This window comes from Patella vulgata, chromosome 4, assembly GCF_932274485.2.
Source record: "Patella vulgata chromosome 4, xgPatVulg1.2, whole genome shotgun sequence".
Classification (NCBI taxonomy): domain Eukaryota; kingdom Metazoa; phylum Mollusca; class Gastropoda; family Patellidae; genus Patella; species Patella vulgata.
In genome coordinates this window covers 16605141-16622857 of record NC_065882.2, presented here as the reverse complement: position 1 = coordinate 16622857, position 17717 = coordinate 16605141, and the positions used below count along the sequence as shown (strand labels likewise).

The following is a 17717-nucleotide window of genomic DNA, read 5'->3' as shown; positions in this document are numbered from 1 at the left end:
TCGTTCTTTAGGGCACAAACTGTGCTATTTTTTTGAAAGCTATGATTGTATCCCCACCGCTCGACCCCCTCCCACCTCCTCGAATAAGGTTTTAGGGCATAGAATTTCAGAATATCATCTACAGTTCCACGGAAAGTCCACATATTCTCCCTGTATTTAATTTTCTTCAATTCACCTATACATGAATGTATGGCGGACCCAATGACCGGGACAGGACATGATTTCCTTCTTTAGAGCACAGACTGGGCTGTTTTGTTGAGCGTTTCCTAATTTGTTTCTAAGAAAAGGTGATTAATGCGTAATGTAGCACAATCAGACCATTACGTCCTTTCTGATTGGTCGGAAACCATGTTTCAATAGTATTCGGCATCTGTCGCCATGTCCTGAATTTAATTGTTGTTACACTATATCCAATTCTCCAGATTTAAACTTTCTATCAACTAATTATAATAAAGTTAAATGTTACCTGTCAAAACCAAGATTTGTAAATTTGTCAACAACAACATCATTTATTCTTCAACTGCACAGACGCAGCTTTTTTTTCGAGAACTACAAACTACCATATGGCGAGAATTTTTATCTACATAAAAGCAGTGTCACGCACGCCTTTCTTTTCAAGATAACCGTCTTGTTCTAGTTTACATAACGTTATCTTTCGTTTAGTATGTTTATTAGTTCCAATTTTTTCTTAGCCTTTTGTAAATGAAACGAAATGAAATAAAATGGGGTTTAACGTCATAATATTCTATTCCGCCTGGGGTAATGAAGATGGGCTATAGCGTACTCTTATATTGAATTCCAACTGAAAAGGGATCTTTTACGTGCACGCCAATGTGTTCACGGGACCTCGGTTTTTCGTTCCATCCGAACGACTAGACAGCTGTCCTTGTCAAGCCCTCCATCCTGGACCACTGACAAAAAGGAAATCACGTCGAAAAAACCCCAATGAACTTCTCGGCCAACACCAGGAGCGAACCTTTCAGACTAGTGAGCCATCGTCTTACTCACTTAGCATCCGTGGCTCCATAAATGATTGTATTTAGTTAATCTGATAAAATAGATCCTATATGTATTTCGTTTTGATTTGTATGGCTCAAAATATAATTTTACTCGTGTTCACTATGATTCACTATAATTCATGACACCGAAAGGATTAATAAAAAAATGAAAAAAAAAAACACGAAACGAAATATAGATCTGTATTTAGTTGAAGGCATTTGAATCTGGCTGGACTGTAATGAGTTGACAAGCTACATGAAAACAACTTCTATAGTTCTTTTCTTTTTACGTCATGCGTCATTTTGATCGAGATTGGAGGCTTCGTCAATTGGAACGAAATAGAATCTACTTATTTGAGAAAATATTACTGTGCTTATCATAAGGTAATACTAATCAGTAATAGATATGCCTAAAACAGCAAACTGCTACATTACAGTCTTATCTGTCTAAACAAGCAAAATAGGCTAATCGAACAAAATAATATAAAATCAAGAATATTTTCCATCAACATTTTTATTTAACAGCTACGTTTTGAACAGTATTGCTGATTTTATTTTTCAATTATAAAGTCTGTCATTGAGTCAACTGGCGTGCTTTCGAATCCCCGGTTGTACGTGACAAGGAGTAGGGTCGCCTGTCCAACCTCGTGGGTTTTCTCCGGGTCCTCCGGTTTCCTCCCACTGCTAAAGACCCCTACGCGCAAGCGAATTATTGAAATAAAATTAAACCATATGTTAGTCCCGAAATGACCTAGTCTGTGTCGAGTGGACGTTAAACTCCATTTCTCTGCAACCATGTAATATGAAATTTACCACCCATGAGCTTGAAATCATAATTATTAACTGTGTGTGTTTCTATTATATTAAATGTTTTACACGTCTATGTTTTAAGAATTATTTGTTAAAATCATACGGGATTTAGCGGTTTTCTTAAAATTCGCCAGGGGCCTTAACAGTTGAAATTTTTGTTATAACTTCTCACGATGTCCTTAAGTGTGACGGATGGCGTGATTTATTTATTATTTACCTATCGTTGATTTCCCCCAGGTATACGTACAGTCTCCTATCACGCTATATTTTAATCATAGCTTTCTGGCTACCTGTTTATGTGATTATCAATAAATATTAACATTCTCGCAAGAGCGTATTATAGAAGACGTAAGCTGTAGGGTTATGTCATTTTTGGATTTGCATCCTATGTGTGGCTAACTACTTGAAATGGTCTGGGGGTCTCTTCCTTATGTGTAAGCCTAGTTCGCTTAATGGTAGTACTGGGAATATTTGGATAATTTGATGTCGCAATCATTATTTATTGGCTTGAAACAAAACGGAAAATAATCTAATTTTAAAGGTCATAGGGCAATTCGGGACAAGCACATACGAAATTCTCTTGCGCGCATGGGATTTTAGAAGCAGGATGAAAACGTAGAAAACGGAGAAAACTCGCAAGGTGAAGCAGAAGACCAAACTCCCTTTCGCGTATATGGATGGGATAGAAACTCCAACCACCCAATATAATAATGTTTTATTCATCTATTATTATTATTTTTTGGGATTCTCGCCAACCAGCGATCGACCTTAAGTGAAAACTTAACTTTCGAAGCCCCGTCCACCCCCACCCCCACTCCCTACAACCTTCTCCATTTTGACGTTCTCGGTGTGGTAAATGATTGCTATGGAATACACAGGTTACACTTCTATGGAATAAAATTACTGCGTACTACTGAGCGAAGTTTCGACTAGGCTTCTCTAGTCTTTATCAAACAATGATAATAAGTTCAGTAATAAACAGTAATTGCATTCCATAGAGAATCCCGATCTGTGTTAGTTAAATTACTAAATTGTAATGTCATTGGAAAATGATAACTATCGAGATAGGTAGTTTGGACGTTCTCAGCGTTGTAGACGACAAATGGAGACATATGTGGTTTGGTGCAAGACGATGGCTGGGATTTAAGGCATTGACTGGCAATTAACGGTTAACTATATATACCACTGGCTTACGATTTCTCGTCATATGAATAAAACAGCAGCCATTGTTCAGGTTAATTACAGGTATAATGAGATTTACCTGTGAAAAATCAAATAAATAATAAACAAGCTCACTTCATCTTTTATTCATAATTAATTGGAGTGTACGGTTATATGTCTTGATTGCGTCGAATCCAAATCCAATTATCACACTAGCGTTTAAAAAAGAAATATAGAACTGACTATGTAGCAGACGACTCAGAACACCGACAGACGTCGCGTAAAGGATCTTTGGACATGGAAATGTCGCGAAGAATCTGTCTTTTGATGTTAATAATAACCACGATTGAAGCGTCCATATACACCAACAAAATTTACAAATGGACGAAAAATCCGGAAAGCCATGCGACAACTGGAAAGAATTTGTTGAATCATAAATACAAAACTATTTATATGAAATTCTCTCCCGTTCAGTGTGCTTACGAATGTTTAAAGGATTCAAAGTGTAAATCTTTCAGTCATGAAAAGGTCATTAAGTTTTGCGAGTTACATAATTCTACTCATGTGGATGCTCCAGCATCGTTTGTTGATGATATTGAAAGGGATTATCATACCCGGAGTGCTTATTCCATTGATCCGGTAAGTTCTCTTTTCTATCTTTCATTTTATAATGAAGTAGGAAGGGTTGGGGTCGTAAAGGCCATAAACCAAAAACGGCCAAAAATTGGTCAACTCGGCCAAAAGTGTGGTCAAAATGGCCATATGTTGGCCAAACGGCCAATAAAATACTAATATATTGCAAAAAGTATATATTGGTGTTGTTCTGAGGGTGCAGGGGAGTCGAGTCCGCTTTAGATCATAAGGTCTGTCAAGTGGCGTGGTTTTATTCTCAAGCTTGTACATGTGACATGGAGTTTGGATCCTCTGATCAATCTCGTGGGCTTCTCCGTGTCCTCCGTTTTCTTGCCACTGCAAAAGACCCCTACGCGAAAACGAATTATTGAAATAAAAATTGTATGTTAGTCCCGAAATTATCTAGTTTGTGTCGAGTGGACGTTAAACCCTATATCTCCCTCTCTTGTTGTTCCGAAATTAGGTGTGTTATGTAACAATAAACTATTATACCTGCCAAATCATTCCGTGTCTTCGCCGGGTTATTCCTCGCTTAAAACTGGGATTTTTATCCAAATGGGAGATTTATAAAAAAATATTTCTGTAATTAAAGTGATAAGAGACATTTTATAGAGAATTTTTTAAATTCGTCTTTTTGGAATAATCACACTTGAAATGTCAAAGTTATCTAGATTCTACATTAGATTCTAAGTTATAATTGGAGTTAAGTTCGACGTCCTATATTTCGTAGCCATTCTTAATTACTAAGTCATAAACAGAGCTTAATCACTCTGTCTTTCGAGATCGTTTCTTTATTGCGTCTATAAGACTATTGAAAGAAACTCTGATTACAGAAAAATTATATCATTTGAACCCATTGAGTATGATCTTTGATCGGATATTTCTGGAATGAACTGTCAGTTACAAATTTGTTTTATTTTTATAGAAACACCAAATTTACGGTCGGCTTTACAAAACGTTGTATCAAAAAGCCACAAGATTTGTTCTGGTGTGTTATGTCGGTCAGTGATCGGACTTGGTCTGTACGATAGAGCCTTCATTCATTTTGGCGGATAAATCGTAACTCACTGGTTTCATCTCAACTTAAACATACATTATGCAAGAGCTAAATCTGCCTATTGCAGGCCTTTCTTTAGGCCTGAAATGTTATATAAACTATTAATTAGACATTTATTAAAAAAACCAGACCATAATCGACTCTTGATGGCATCGGATAATCGATATTTTAACTAGATTAAAATGGTTCGCCATTTAAAAATTTAATTTAAAAATGGGAAAGCGAGGCTAAGTTCCGATTATACCAGTGCCCTGGTTACCACTGTGCACACATCTTGTCAAAACTACAAGCAGTGATAACTTAGCTGAGAATGAAGTAATTTCAATGAAATTTTTAATATTTTCTTTTTATATCATCTATTTTTGAATTATTATAGCAAGAATGACCAACTCTTTATTAAACTCTTAACTAATGTATCTTTAATATATGGAATTTTACTGTAGAACAATTTATATCTCTCATTAAACCACAGAAAATGAACTAGGGTTTAACGCCCTGCTTTTCTTAATGAAGACGGGTTTAAATCGGAGAACTGCAGACAATTTCTTTATTAAGTTGATAAGTTAAATGAATATTTGATTCCGAAGTGATGCGGGTTTTGTATGGTTAAATGATCAACCTAAAAGTTCCGAGACTACACATGTAATTAAACCAGAGGATTCTAAGCTGATCTGTTAAAATATAATCTTCTTCTAAACCCGTATCAACATTAGTCTGTTTTAGATCGCATATTTCCCACGTACTGATGTCATCAACAATACCGCCATAACTAAACGGCACGTCTACGGACGATTCCTTGAACACAATCGCCGAAGAATTGCGATTGGCATAGAAGGAGAATTTGGCAAAACCACTAATTTGATCCTTTTCTATTTTAGCGATTATCTTCTTAGATTTTAATTTAGTCAGTACTTTGTCGGGTAGCTTAGCATGTTCTTTCGTGGTTTTGATTTGGGGGAAGTCAGCGTAATATTCCATGGCACCAGTCGGCAGTTTCTTGATAGTTTTGTTGAGACAAAGTTTAAAAAGTAACATTTTCTTGGCGTCCAGTAAAGATTTTGTTAACATTGATCCTTCGTCTGAAATATAAACAATAGAAAGTTCAAACAGCTAACAATTTCTATGCACCACCATCCAAACATTGTTAAAGTTACAATTGCATATTTTCTAAGAAAGTCAAAACATTGCGACTTTAATGACTTATATTGTAATTGATATCTACCTTTGTTATAGCGGGAAGTATCTTCTTCTATTTTTTGGACAACTCGTTTTTTCTGTCTGCCTTCTAGAATTTCAGACATCAACAGGCAGTTATCATAGTATGGTGCTCCAACAGAGCAAAATAAAACATCACTCTCATCTGGCCTAAATCTATCGTTTGGTTCGATATGTATTGAAATGTTACCGTCTTTGTCTTCCGTAACAATAAAGGGAATAGCAACATCTTCATCAATGTGGTAGCCCGTAACATCCGCAAAATGTAGATCTCCATTTAACAAATGGCCAGTCCCTAGTTTATCAGACATTGTTGCGGATTTATCAGATGTTTTGATCGGTTTCTTGTCGAATTTATGTGTAGTGTAACGGTATTCGTGTGGTAGTTTGGAGTCAAGGATAGTTTCAAACAGATTACTTATTATGTCCGAACATGGCGAATCTTTCTGCCGGTTCTTCTTGACTAGAAAACATATTTAAGAATTTATAGTTATAGATATAAGCAGGAAGTTTCAACACTGTGTGGGTTTAAAACTTACACTTGGACAAAATGTATATCATCATTCTGTTGAACATGGGATAGTCATATTTAGAGGCGCTAGATCTCTGTGATTAGTAATGAATTGGGTTGACCTGCTGTGTTATGTTGAAAAGTGAAGGGTTGAGCTCTCGGTCACATAACAACGTTAATACACCCGATTAGATTTTATTACATACTTCGAGAAGGTATTTGTTGAGTAATAAAACCTTCTAGTAGTTTATCGAGGGGTGGCCGTCCTTACCGCACGGTACAAATATTATCACCACCAGAAGCAACAAATTCCAGAATAAGCCAGAACTCATACCAAAATGGCCGCTTTATACAAATGAGTATTTAGGGGAATACTAACCCGAACCCTAACCCTAACCCTTTGAAGAGAAGTAAAAACTAAATTAGACCCAAGTTCAGTCTTTTAAAAGGGTTAGGGTTAGGGTCTCATTTATATAAATCGGCCATTTTGGACTCCGGAAGCACCCGAACCTCGATAAACTACTAGAAGGTTTTATTTGTACCGTGCGGTAAGGACGGCCAGCCCTCGATAAACTACTAGAAGGTTTTATTACTCAACAAATACCTTCTCGAAGTATGTAATAAAATCTAATCGGGTGGTTAATAAACCCATTCAAGAGAAATCGGCTTTTTTTTTATATTTTTCTTTCGTTTTATAGTTAAACTATTGGCCATTAAAACGAAACTGGCCATATCTCCAAACTAGCTTATTACAGGAGCAAAACCTCTTCGACATAGGTGTGTGTGGGGTGGAGGTGGTGACCGAATGGTTAGCACGTGCGTGCTGTATCATAAGGTGTACGTGACAAGGAGTAGGGTCACCCGTCCAACCTCATGGGTTTTCTCCCGGATCCTCCGGTTTCTTCCCACTGCTAAAGACCCCAACGCGCAAGCGAATTATTGAAATAAAATTAAACCATATGTTAGTCCCGAGATGACCTAGTCTATGTCGAGTGGACGTTAAACCCCATCTCTCTCTCTCTCTCTCTCTCTCTCTCTCTCTCTCTCTCTCTCTGATATAGGGGTAAACAAAGTTTACAATTAGACTGATCTAATGTGTTAATTTGATCAGTACCATTCGATGAATTTTGATTTTATAGAACACGCGATAGTTGGGCTTATTTAAACTATAGACAGTTGAACACAGACTCAATTATAATCCAAGTCAAACGACGAGGACTTTTAATGTATAATAATATTAAGTGAGATTTTAGTCACCCCTTTGTCTAAGTTTTTTTAAAAAAAAAAATAGCGATTTATAATGGGGTGGAAAGAACAAATAAAAAATGACTAGAAGATTGCTTACATGGATTAACGGGTTCAACTAGACAATCTCTAGGAAAAGGATAAGGATGATAAAACAGATAGTCAGTATATGGATCTTCTGTACTTAGTATCTGAGCTTCTTCGGGTGAGTTCCACGGTGCTTCAACTAGAACGTAGTCTGTACCCACAAATAATATTCTGTTACGTCTTTCTTCCCATCGAATTATTTCATACGTTTTGACGTTTACTACGATCCATTTCCATGAAATAGACACCCTTTTCGGCACCTGTGAATGATTATAAACACAAGTCACTTACTTAGTTGAATATCATAACTGTTTGGCAATATATCAAAGTAATGTCAGTTATTAACGTTATAGACAAATTGAGGTAAAATACTGACGTCGATGTAATCAAGTCATAGAGCTATATTTAGAAACTATAAATATAACTGTTTCATAAAGGAACTCTGAGAATCAGACCTGTTAGATGGCAGCTATTCCTGCACTGTCCCGCCGAAATCCCGAAATAAATAGATGACACATATTAATTAATTGTACATTGATCTTTTTTTCTAAAGTATCGTGCAATCAAACTCAAACTGATTATCAATTATACACTTAGTTTCATTATTCTCTATCCGACAGAATCAAAGTCAAAGAATTTTTTTTAATCATTGAACTCAGTCACGACATTCACCTAATGAACATCTAAATCAAGTTTAAACATTCTATCTCAATTAAAAGCAGAGTTGTTATGTTCCAAAGTCTTGAACAATCAAATTGCTTATCGCTCCTTAGCCTAAGCAGAAAATTCTCATCATCGAACTTAGTCAAGGTAATGATAATCTATACTCGGCATTTCATCGCTCTCACTTAATTATAACCAAAGTTATCGTGCCCAAAAGCTTCAGCCAATCAAATTGCTTATCTCTGCTTACCGTAAGCAGAAAGACAGACAGACAGACGGACGGACAAACCCATTTTAATAGTCCCCTTCGAAAGGCGGAGGACAAAAAATCGACTGGATCTGCTCCAATCTGTTTCCCAGAGGATTGCGAAAGTCTTCTAAAAGATGATTACCTTCAACACATGACGGCTCATCGCGCGGCGTCAATCATTGGCTCACTCATTGTTTACATAAGACGTTGCTGGTTCGGGCACAATGGAGTCTTTTACTCATTTTAATACCCATTTACACGAATACGTCAAACGTCTTTATTTATTTTTCTAATACATAAAAAAAAATGTTTTAGAATTTAATTTGTCGGAGGAAACAGTGTTAGTGTCATTTTTATTTTCTACATTAATATTTATCTAGTGAAGGACACATCCGTATCGGATCCTTCGTTCCATTGTTCTCATATTCCTGTTGGACACGGATTCTACACAAGTTTTGCTCTAGTCACACCTTTGCATAACCTTATACGTATCAGCCCCGGTTATGCCAGGTCAGGGGTAGCAACTCTAGAGCTGATATGGACCCCGGAACGCACCGCCTAGTGGTTCGGATGGAACGAATAGCCACAGATTGGCATGCAGGTAAACGAAACAGTAGTCGCTTGTTCTGAAAATGACCGAAGTATTGTGTTGACGAGACTTTATTAAACACATTTAATTCCAAATTTTGTATTAAATATATATGACAATTCCTGAATAATCTTTAGAGTGCCGAGTGTACATTACACCCTCTCTCCCACTTACCATTAAATCTACCTGCCAGCTACCAGATTTCCTTGGAAATTGTTTTCCTGGAATATACTTTTCTGGTGTCCAGCAACCGAGTGCAGGATGGGAACCAATAACAGCTAATTTGTGATTTCTGTCTTCTGTATGATATTTAGTTTTTATGGTGATTTTCGACATTTTTATAGTAGAAAAATCGTGGTCATCCTGGTCCCAAGACTGAGAATAGAACTTGTCGAAATAACCGGCATTGTATCTTTTATGGATATTTTCTTCAATGGCTATGAATTTGTTATCAGCGGAAACTACCGCCCAGTTCCAATCATATTGAATATTGGCGGGAATCATTGTCTTAGCAATCCATGTGCGATTGAGAGGCATTCCATCTAGTTTCTGAAACCTGACGTATTCGGCTTTCACAGCGCAATCGGGCTTCCACTCGCCTAATTCCACAATATTTCCAGTAATCACAGGAATACAGCCGTCGATGGGTTTGAAGTCTTTTAACTCGAATGTGATTTCCACAAGTCCTTGGTCCATTTTGTCACAGTGCAGCGGTAACTTTTAGTTTTTCATTATGAAATGTTGCTATGACGCGATTCCTTGCTGTTACGTCAGTGAACAGTTATGACGTAGACCACAAATCGCTATCCAGCATTCTTGGAAGGTAGTCAACTCTGCTTGGGAGATTGGGTCAATGAGCTTCACATCCACTCAGCTGATCACCGCGCAAACCCCGGGGACTGTAAAGGACAGAAATTAGCCATGGTACAGAATTTCCTCTTGCTATCAGAAATATTAGTTAATATTCATGGTACCAGGACTGAGAGCAAGTTAAAATTCCCTTTACCTGGTTAACGTGTTAAAATTTTCCATTTAACGAGTCAATATGAGTTAATTATCAAAGCTCCTAAATCATGGCAATTTTCGCATTTAACCCATTTCAGAGTAAAAAAGAACAACTTATTCTTATCATTATTTTTTTTTCTGGACTCCAGATCTAGGATTTAGGTGGCATTTTAACGGGAAATCGTTTTTAAAACAAATCGAATTTGGTGCCTTCAACCTTGACCCTTGATTCCGAATGCGAGACTGGAGAGTGGAGACCCAAGTTATTTCGACAGTGGCAATGTGGTCTTTGAATGACATATGTCATGAATTAGACCCTTTCACTGGTCTGTATAACTATTATTTTCCAGTCGAATATGCCTATAATGATGTCACAGAGTGTTAACGCCTTAATTCATTTCTAGTAACGCGTTAATCTCATTTATACGTTAAAGTTATTTTCCCACAAATTATTTATCGCGTGGTTATTTCCAATAAAAGTATGGCAATTTTGGTATATATGGAAAGTAGAAACATCCAAACTTACTAGAAAAGATGTGGGCAGTGGATAATCCGAGAATTTAATTCTAGGCTTCAATATTTATGATAAATGGACAGCGATTAAAGACAACATTGTCTTGTATATGCAACGAATTCTCCACCGGGCTCGCACCCGTTGCTAGGTACCGCGACAGCTAAGTCACGTGACATAAACATGGCTTCCTTTATGAAGAATTTGTATATCAGGGGTATTCCCTGGCGAATGCAAAGTTTTGAGAAGGATTTGAAGCAAAATTTTGATAGATTAATAATATGTTTTTAGTCCAAATATATCATCAAATCACCCAGTTTGTACACGGGAATGTACCTTTAACCAGTTAACAAGTTAACTGCTCTCAGCCCTACAGGGAACATATATAATAAGGTTCGCAGAGGAGAAACCGTATGCTATTCACTATCAGTCATGATGAGAGATGGTTTCTCCGACAAAAGTCAAGTGTGGCTTGAGCAAAATGTAATTAAACAATTATATTATTGGGGTTTTGCAGGAAGCATTAGGACCGTGCGGTATGGACGCTTGCAGTAACCATGGTAAATGTCTAGAAACCCGAACAACAGATGACAATTTAGTTGCGATATGTGTTTGTGATGCTGGATGGTCAGGCGTTGATTGTGAAACAGAAGGTAAGCAATCTATACCATCTCCTCGTACTGTCATTAGGGGTGTTGGAAAGCAAGTTAAATATTGATTAATGGAAACCGGTTTTGAAAGTGCCTAAAGTTTGTGGAGTTGATCTTGCAAGACATCGCCTATCTAAAGTTTGATGATAAGGGCTTACTATAGCTCAGCAATCATCATAATAGAAATTTGTTGTTTTGTAAGGTTTGTTTTTATCAAACAAAAAAATACAGTAGGTTCTGAGGCCTTATAAACGAAAAATATTTTCAGTATGTGTCCCTTTCCTTGTGCAAAGTTTAGTTTTTAGTCTTTAAAAAAGATGCATAGTTTGGTTAAAATTTGTGTAAATAAGGCCCGAGTTTTATATTTGTTATTGACATTCACCACTGACAGCAGTGTGTAAGGTCGCCGTAGATCATAACGTGGGTTATCTATACAAGTCACGGGTTCGGTAGGGTCGACTGCTATAAACCTCGGGGGGGGGGGGTCATTCAGTTGCTGCCAATTGTAAAGACACATGATGTGCAAGCCAATTGGCAGTCCCTGATGTACGTTAACCCTCCCAAACCCCTCCACTCTATCTTTCTGTCTTTCAGATTCAATAAACATAGTTTGTATATTAAGTATGATCGAATTTTTTGTTAACTTATATATACATTATTATTTCCTGTTTCGAAGATCCTGTACCAACTTGGGGTCCATGGAAATCATGGGAAGCATGTTCGGTTACTTGTGGAAAAGGCTGGAAGAAAAGAACTAGAAACTGTGAAGATGCCGTGCTAAAGACATCGTTGCCGGTGGATCAATGTTTTGGTGATTTAGCGGACACAGAATACCAGGGTTGTACTATGACGGACTGTCCACGTAAGTAAAATATACAATGTATTATAGAGCCTTGCATAGTTGAATGGCTGAGGGTCGTATAGTTGTTTAAAAAGAGCGTCGTGTCTAAAAGTTACCGCCCATGGAATACCACAGTGTACCACAGAGCGTCGTATTGTTGTCTACAGAGTACCACAAAGCGTCGCATAGTTGTCTACAAAGTACCATAGAGCATCGTATAGTTGTCTACAGGAGTACCATTATAAAGTTGTCCAACTAAAGCGTTTGGCAAAGCGTCGTATAGAACACAGAGCGTTTATAGTTAGACAGAATTGTTATCTTTTATTCCCTAAAAATCATCTTGGACGTCGACTTTAAATATTTTAAGCAACAGTTTATAATATACGACTGCAGGCCCTTGCAAGAATACAATCCACATTTTCCGGAATATTTAAGCTGTATAAATCAGACTCACCAATTATATATTCTACGAGCTTTCTGCTGGTGAAATCCAATTTACAGAATATTAACAACGATTACGTAACGCTTATCCCTAATTCCGATATCGGGATTGTCGTGCGCGGACGCAATGATCGTCCTTCTAGATCATCTTGCACCACTTTTAATTTAAACCTTTTTTCATTAGCCCAGTATAGGAGCAGAACAGTAGGACGTTTAACTCCATTTCATTTCATTTCATTTCGTTTTACATACCTGGCCATTTTTTGTATTAAAGTATTGGACATGTAAACCTATTTAATTTTGTTGTCACAGGTTGGGAAGAATGGGGTGACTGGGGAGAATGTTCTACACAGACATCTTGTGGGCGTGGTTTTAAAGTCCGGAACAGAACTTGTAGTAATGGCGGCACTGCTGGTATAGATAGGTACTGTTTGGGTGATTTTACCCAATCTGCACCATGTATGGATATGAACTGTAAAAGTTAGTGTTTTATTTTTTAAAAATATTTGATCTTATTATCCCAAAATAATTGAATTTCAAAATATTTATTTACACCCTGGCCTGTTAACATATTCATTCCCTTATTTTGAGACCAACCCGGAAAGACCGGAAGTTTGTCATGATCGGTCTAGCGGCCCAGTAAGTCCACTGTATTCCTCTCCATTGCATTATACCAAATTTCTGGATGTTGAGATAGCTCAAACAATAAGTTGATGTATTTGTTTGTTCAGGTGCTTTAAGAATTCGTGGTGGAAGTGAACATGGTGAAGGACGAGTGGAGATATATAACGATATAAAGAAAGAATGGGGATTAATTTGTGCCAACCAGTGGGATCAATCCAAAGCTGATCTCATATGTAAACAAGTTGGATTACCAGCAGCACATTTAGGTATTGTATCTGTATGGGTTATGTAATAACTAGATATGATATCACTTCTTTTTGATTGCCAGAAGTTAACACAACTATTTATTTTCGGTATGGGATCTATGATCATGTCAATTTATTCTCAAATCATGACCTTTTCCCACGTAGGCTAAAATTCTTTAACTGAAAAATACACGTATTAAATGACGCTGCGGTCTGTTCTTATATCGAATTCCGACTGCCAAGGGTTTTTTTACGTTCACGCCAATGTATACAGGGGACCTCGGTTTTTCGTAGCATCAAAACGACTATACAGAGTCCCTAGCCGTCCTGCAATACTGACAAGGGGAAACCACCCCGTTAAATACATTCAATTAAACATTGTGCGAACGCTAGTTTGTATACTTAAAAGTATGACAGAAATATCCCGATGAACATTCTCGGCCAACACTAGGCTTGAACTCGGGACCTCCTGGTTAGCGAGCCTATGTAGTGCTACTCACTGAGTGTCCCTTAAACATACATTATGTAAGAGCTAAATCTGCCTATTGCAGGTCTTTCTTAATGCCTGAAATGTTATGTAAACTATAAATTAGACTTTTATTAACATGGCAAAACCATAACCAACCCTCGATGTCATCGAATATCTCCGATATTAGGTAGATTAGAACGTTTCAGTCATATTTTGATTTAATCTAAAAATGGTGAAGCGAGTCTAAGCTTCGAACAACCAGTGCGGTGGTTTCAATTAATGCACACATCTTGTTAAACCTTCAAAAGCTAATATCTTCGCTCGTAATGGAGCAATTTAAATGAAATTTTCAATTAATTCATTTTGCATTATCTATTATAGTACGAATGGCCAGCTCTATATCTAAATCTTACATAATGTATCTTTAAGTAAAGTTCAGTTAAATACACAGCAAATATTTAGAAATAACAACCATAGAAGTTGCATTTTATGTATGTCAGATATTATATTTATCTTGTTGATATGGTCTTAATGGGCGCCGTTTTCTGTTCCAGCTATAACTGATGGTAGATTTGGTAATGGAGATGGTCAGTATGGTATCACGGATATCAACTGTGAAGGTGATGAAAGAACTCTTCAGATGTGTCAACGAAATCTATGGTCCTTGACCTCTACATGTACCGGAGATAAGGCGGCTGGGGTCCAGTGTCAAGGTATCTTTAATTGGTTATCTAATTAGTCAAAATTCTATTTCGATATACAAAAGTTTTCTTCCAACAACCCAACAAACTAAGAAAATATTATGACCATATTCAGCATTAATTCTTTGAAAAGCCCCAAAAATGTTACACTTATATTAGAGTGTGCATTATGAGTAGCCGTAACAATATGCAATATTATTATAGTCAATGGTGTTTGGAGTCTATGGGGTGAATGGAGCGAGTGTTCGGTGACGTGTGAAGACGGTACTAGAACACGAACACGGCTATGTAACCATCCACCAGCATTACATGGCGGTCGTGCATGTATAGGAGATGATTTACAAACGAAACCTTGTACGCTACCAGCTTGTCCAAGTAAGTTTATTTTCTATTTTACTTTGAATATAATTTTTCATTCAGTATTCACAATATCAAGGTATACCTAGACTGCACTGGCCGACGTCATGGTACACCATATTTCCGAAGCAATGGTTACGAGCATTATAAGCTCATGAACCATGGCTTCGCTTGTTGTGGTAAAGTGGCTTCAACTACAAATTTGCCTGATTAAAATACCGCTCGCAATGGAATAAACTATACATTTACGAAAGGCTTAAAGATGCTCCTTTGAGTTATGTATACCATTAAAAACAAGTTTGTATCAACAATGGCCCCTAATGGCGGTCAGCTGTTGCAGTGGTTAAAGGGCATATCTTGCTTATTACCAATGCTTCGGAACACGATGGTACATCTGAAGGTATTCATGTATAGCGGAAAAAAGTTGCTCAAGTACATTAATTTGATTTAAGCATTGTGATAGGCGCGATTAGTAAGCTTCGGGTTTCTCTAACATGATGTGTTAATGTTGCCTCGGTCGTACAATGAATTCGACTAAAGCAGTCAAGGTATGAGATGATGTATGCTGGAACATCTTGATATTGTGAAGATCATCCTGAAAAATAACTGCATAAGCTAGGATATGATGACAAAAATAACAACATTATCACAAGATAGAAATAAAAATAATTGTTTGATAACCGAATTCAATAAATTCCAACTAGTAGAGCAATTTAAGTTATGATAATATTTCAATATTACTTAATAATAAATCTTTATATAAGATAAATATGTATTTAAAATGTACATAATATGTATGTCATTCATCATAATATATATCGCATCTTATCCTTCTTGCCCGTGTCCAAGTTGCATGTACAATATGTCTATAGTAGCTTTAGTTGTAGAAAATGACATCTCTTAAAAGACCTTTTTTAAAATCTGAATAAAATACAGATCCGTTTCTTTATACTTTTGATGGTCATCATTACGTACTAATGAAGACCAATAAAACAAAATTTGACCAATAAAAAAGATCGAAACGAAGCGAGATCTGTGTTTTAATTGTTTTATTTTTAAATATCCTAACCCTTTTCGACATTTGATTTTTATCCCTGTCATGTAAAACCCCTTTCTATATTAATCCTCATCATTTAATATCACTGATTTGGGGGAGCTTTTATTTATATTTTACTAACTTATATATTTTAACCATTCCCTGTATTCCTACCAACAAAGCTTGTTAAAATCCCTACTAAAATTCCAAACACTTGTACTACCTATACCCCTTCCTGTTCAATAACCCCGATACTTCTCTGTATTCTAACCGACTTTAAAACAAATCCCTACTCTCGAATAATGTTATCTTTATCTTAGATTGACCATTAGTGCATGTCTATTAATTAAAAGCATGTTACATTAGCTGCATGTTGCTTGGATGTATTTCTTCAAATATTTAAAGATCCGGGCATTTCAATGATTTGGTGAGTGACATCTATAAAAGCTTAAGCTTTGAAATTCGGCCAATATTTTATATCTTAAACGATTTTCATTTGGTTGACAGTTAAATTCCCAATTCAAATTCTTAGCTTTAAAAGGGACACCCTCAATATATCTTATATTAATTTAAGAAGGATTCGCCATTTTCATTGGTTGATAGTTAAATTCAGAGTTGAAATTTTTAGCCCTTGAAAGGTACACCCTTAATATATCTTAGTTTAAGTTTTGTTGTGGATAAGGCGCAGGTATGAACTTGATTCGATTTAAAGACGCCAACACTATTCCACCATATATCATAAAATATATGCTACAAATAGGTTCTGGTTTTGTGTTTGAAAACACGTGTGAACTGTTTAACATAAAGGACTACAAGGTGTTCAATAATAATGTTCGTACCCCGCTCATGGGCCTTCTTCACGAAAACTTAATCTGAAATATATTAAGGATGATGCGGTCTTGTAATTTGTTTGGAATCATTACTTGTGGATAAGGTGTTCAAGAATAGTAATGGTACCCAGTCAGGGTCACTACTAGCGACCAAATCAGTGCCTTTACCTTTAATCGCATGTTATTATGACGCATTACATAGTGGTATGAAGTCTTATTCTGGGAAACATCCTGTGATATCCCCGCATGTATGTAATCTACCCCTGGGCTATGGCTGCACCTTTTCATCTAGTTACATATATATATGTAATTTTTGATTATGTAACCATGTCAACAAGCATAATTGTTTCTAGGCAACGGCACCTGGTACGAGTGGTCGTCATGGACAGACTGTGACGCTTCTTGCGGCTATGGCACGCAGGGACGCAATAGGACATGCGATATGACAATTGCAACGGAGCTATGTATTGGCGACAACAAGGACACGAGGAGTTGTTACGCAGGCAGTTGTGCTGGTATGACGTCATTAGATGATACATCTACATTTTATTCTATGTCACATACACCAATATAATTTTAGATATATTGCAAAAATACGTTTTTACTTTTTTAATTTTAGCTGTTTAGGAAAAGACCCGTGGTGGATTTATTCATTTTGTAGTGTATATCTTCGATAATTTTGTTTTTGTTAAAAATAGTAACTTTTTCCCGTGAAAATGATTTTTGCAATCTATCTAAATAATTACTGTTCAATTAATGAAATTATCACTGACACTGTTATTAGAGTA

The 17717-nt window shown here is 36.6% G+C and overlaps 1 protein-coding gene across 2 annotated transcripts; it reads left to right on the top strand.

Annotated features, from left to right (window-relative positions):
• Positions 1–3142: 3142 nt before the first annotated feature.
• LOC126818615 (A disintegrin and metalloproteinase with thrombospondin motifs adt-2) lies at positions 3143–17688 on the top strand. 2 transcript variants are annotated; one of them, XM_050546125.2, is made up of 8 exons: positions 3143–3608; positions 11253–11388; positions 12062–12247; positions 12980–13147; positions 13399–13557; positions 14560–14718; positions 14911–15081; positions 17549–17688. In XM_050546125.2, the coding sequence occupies exons 1-8, from the start codon at positions 3267–3269 to the stop codon at positions 17554–17556; spliced, it is 1329 nt and encodes a 442-aa protein (XP_050402082.1). In that variant the 5' UTR covers positions 3143–3266; the 3' UTR covers positions 17557–17688. The 2 variants fall into 2 exon arrangements, with proteins under 2 accessions (XP_050402082.1, XP_050402081.1); XM_050546124.1 differs by lacking the exon at positions 17549–17688 and adding an exon at positions 17283–17532.
• Positions 17689–17717: the final 29 nt, after the last annotated feature.

Excerpts from the sequence above, each read along its gene's own strand:
- LOC126818615 (XM_050546124.1), top strand. The coding sequence starts at position 3,267 with ATGGAAATGTCGCGAAGAATCTGTCTTTTGATGTTAATAATAACCACG. Across the intron at positions 13,558-14,559 it reads ATTACCAGCAGCACATTTAG|CTATAACTGATGGTAGATTT; the intron begins GTATTGTATCTG and ends TTTCTGTTCCAG. Across the intron at positions 14,719-14,910 it reads GGCTGGGGTCCAGTGTCAAG|TCAATGGTGTTTGGAGTCTA; the intron begins GTATCTTTAATT and ends ATATTATTATAG.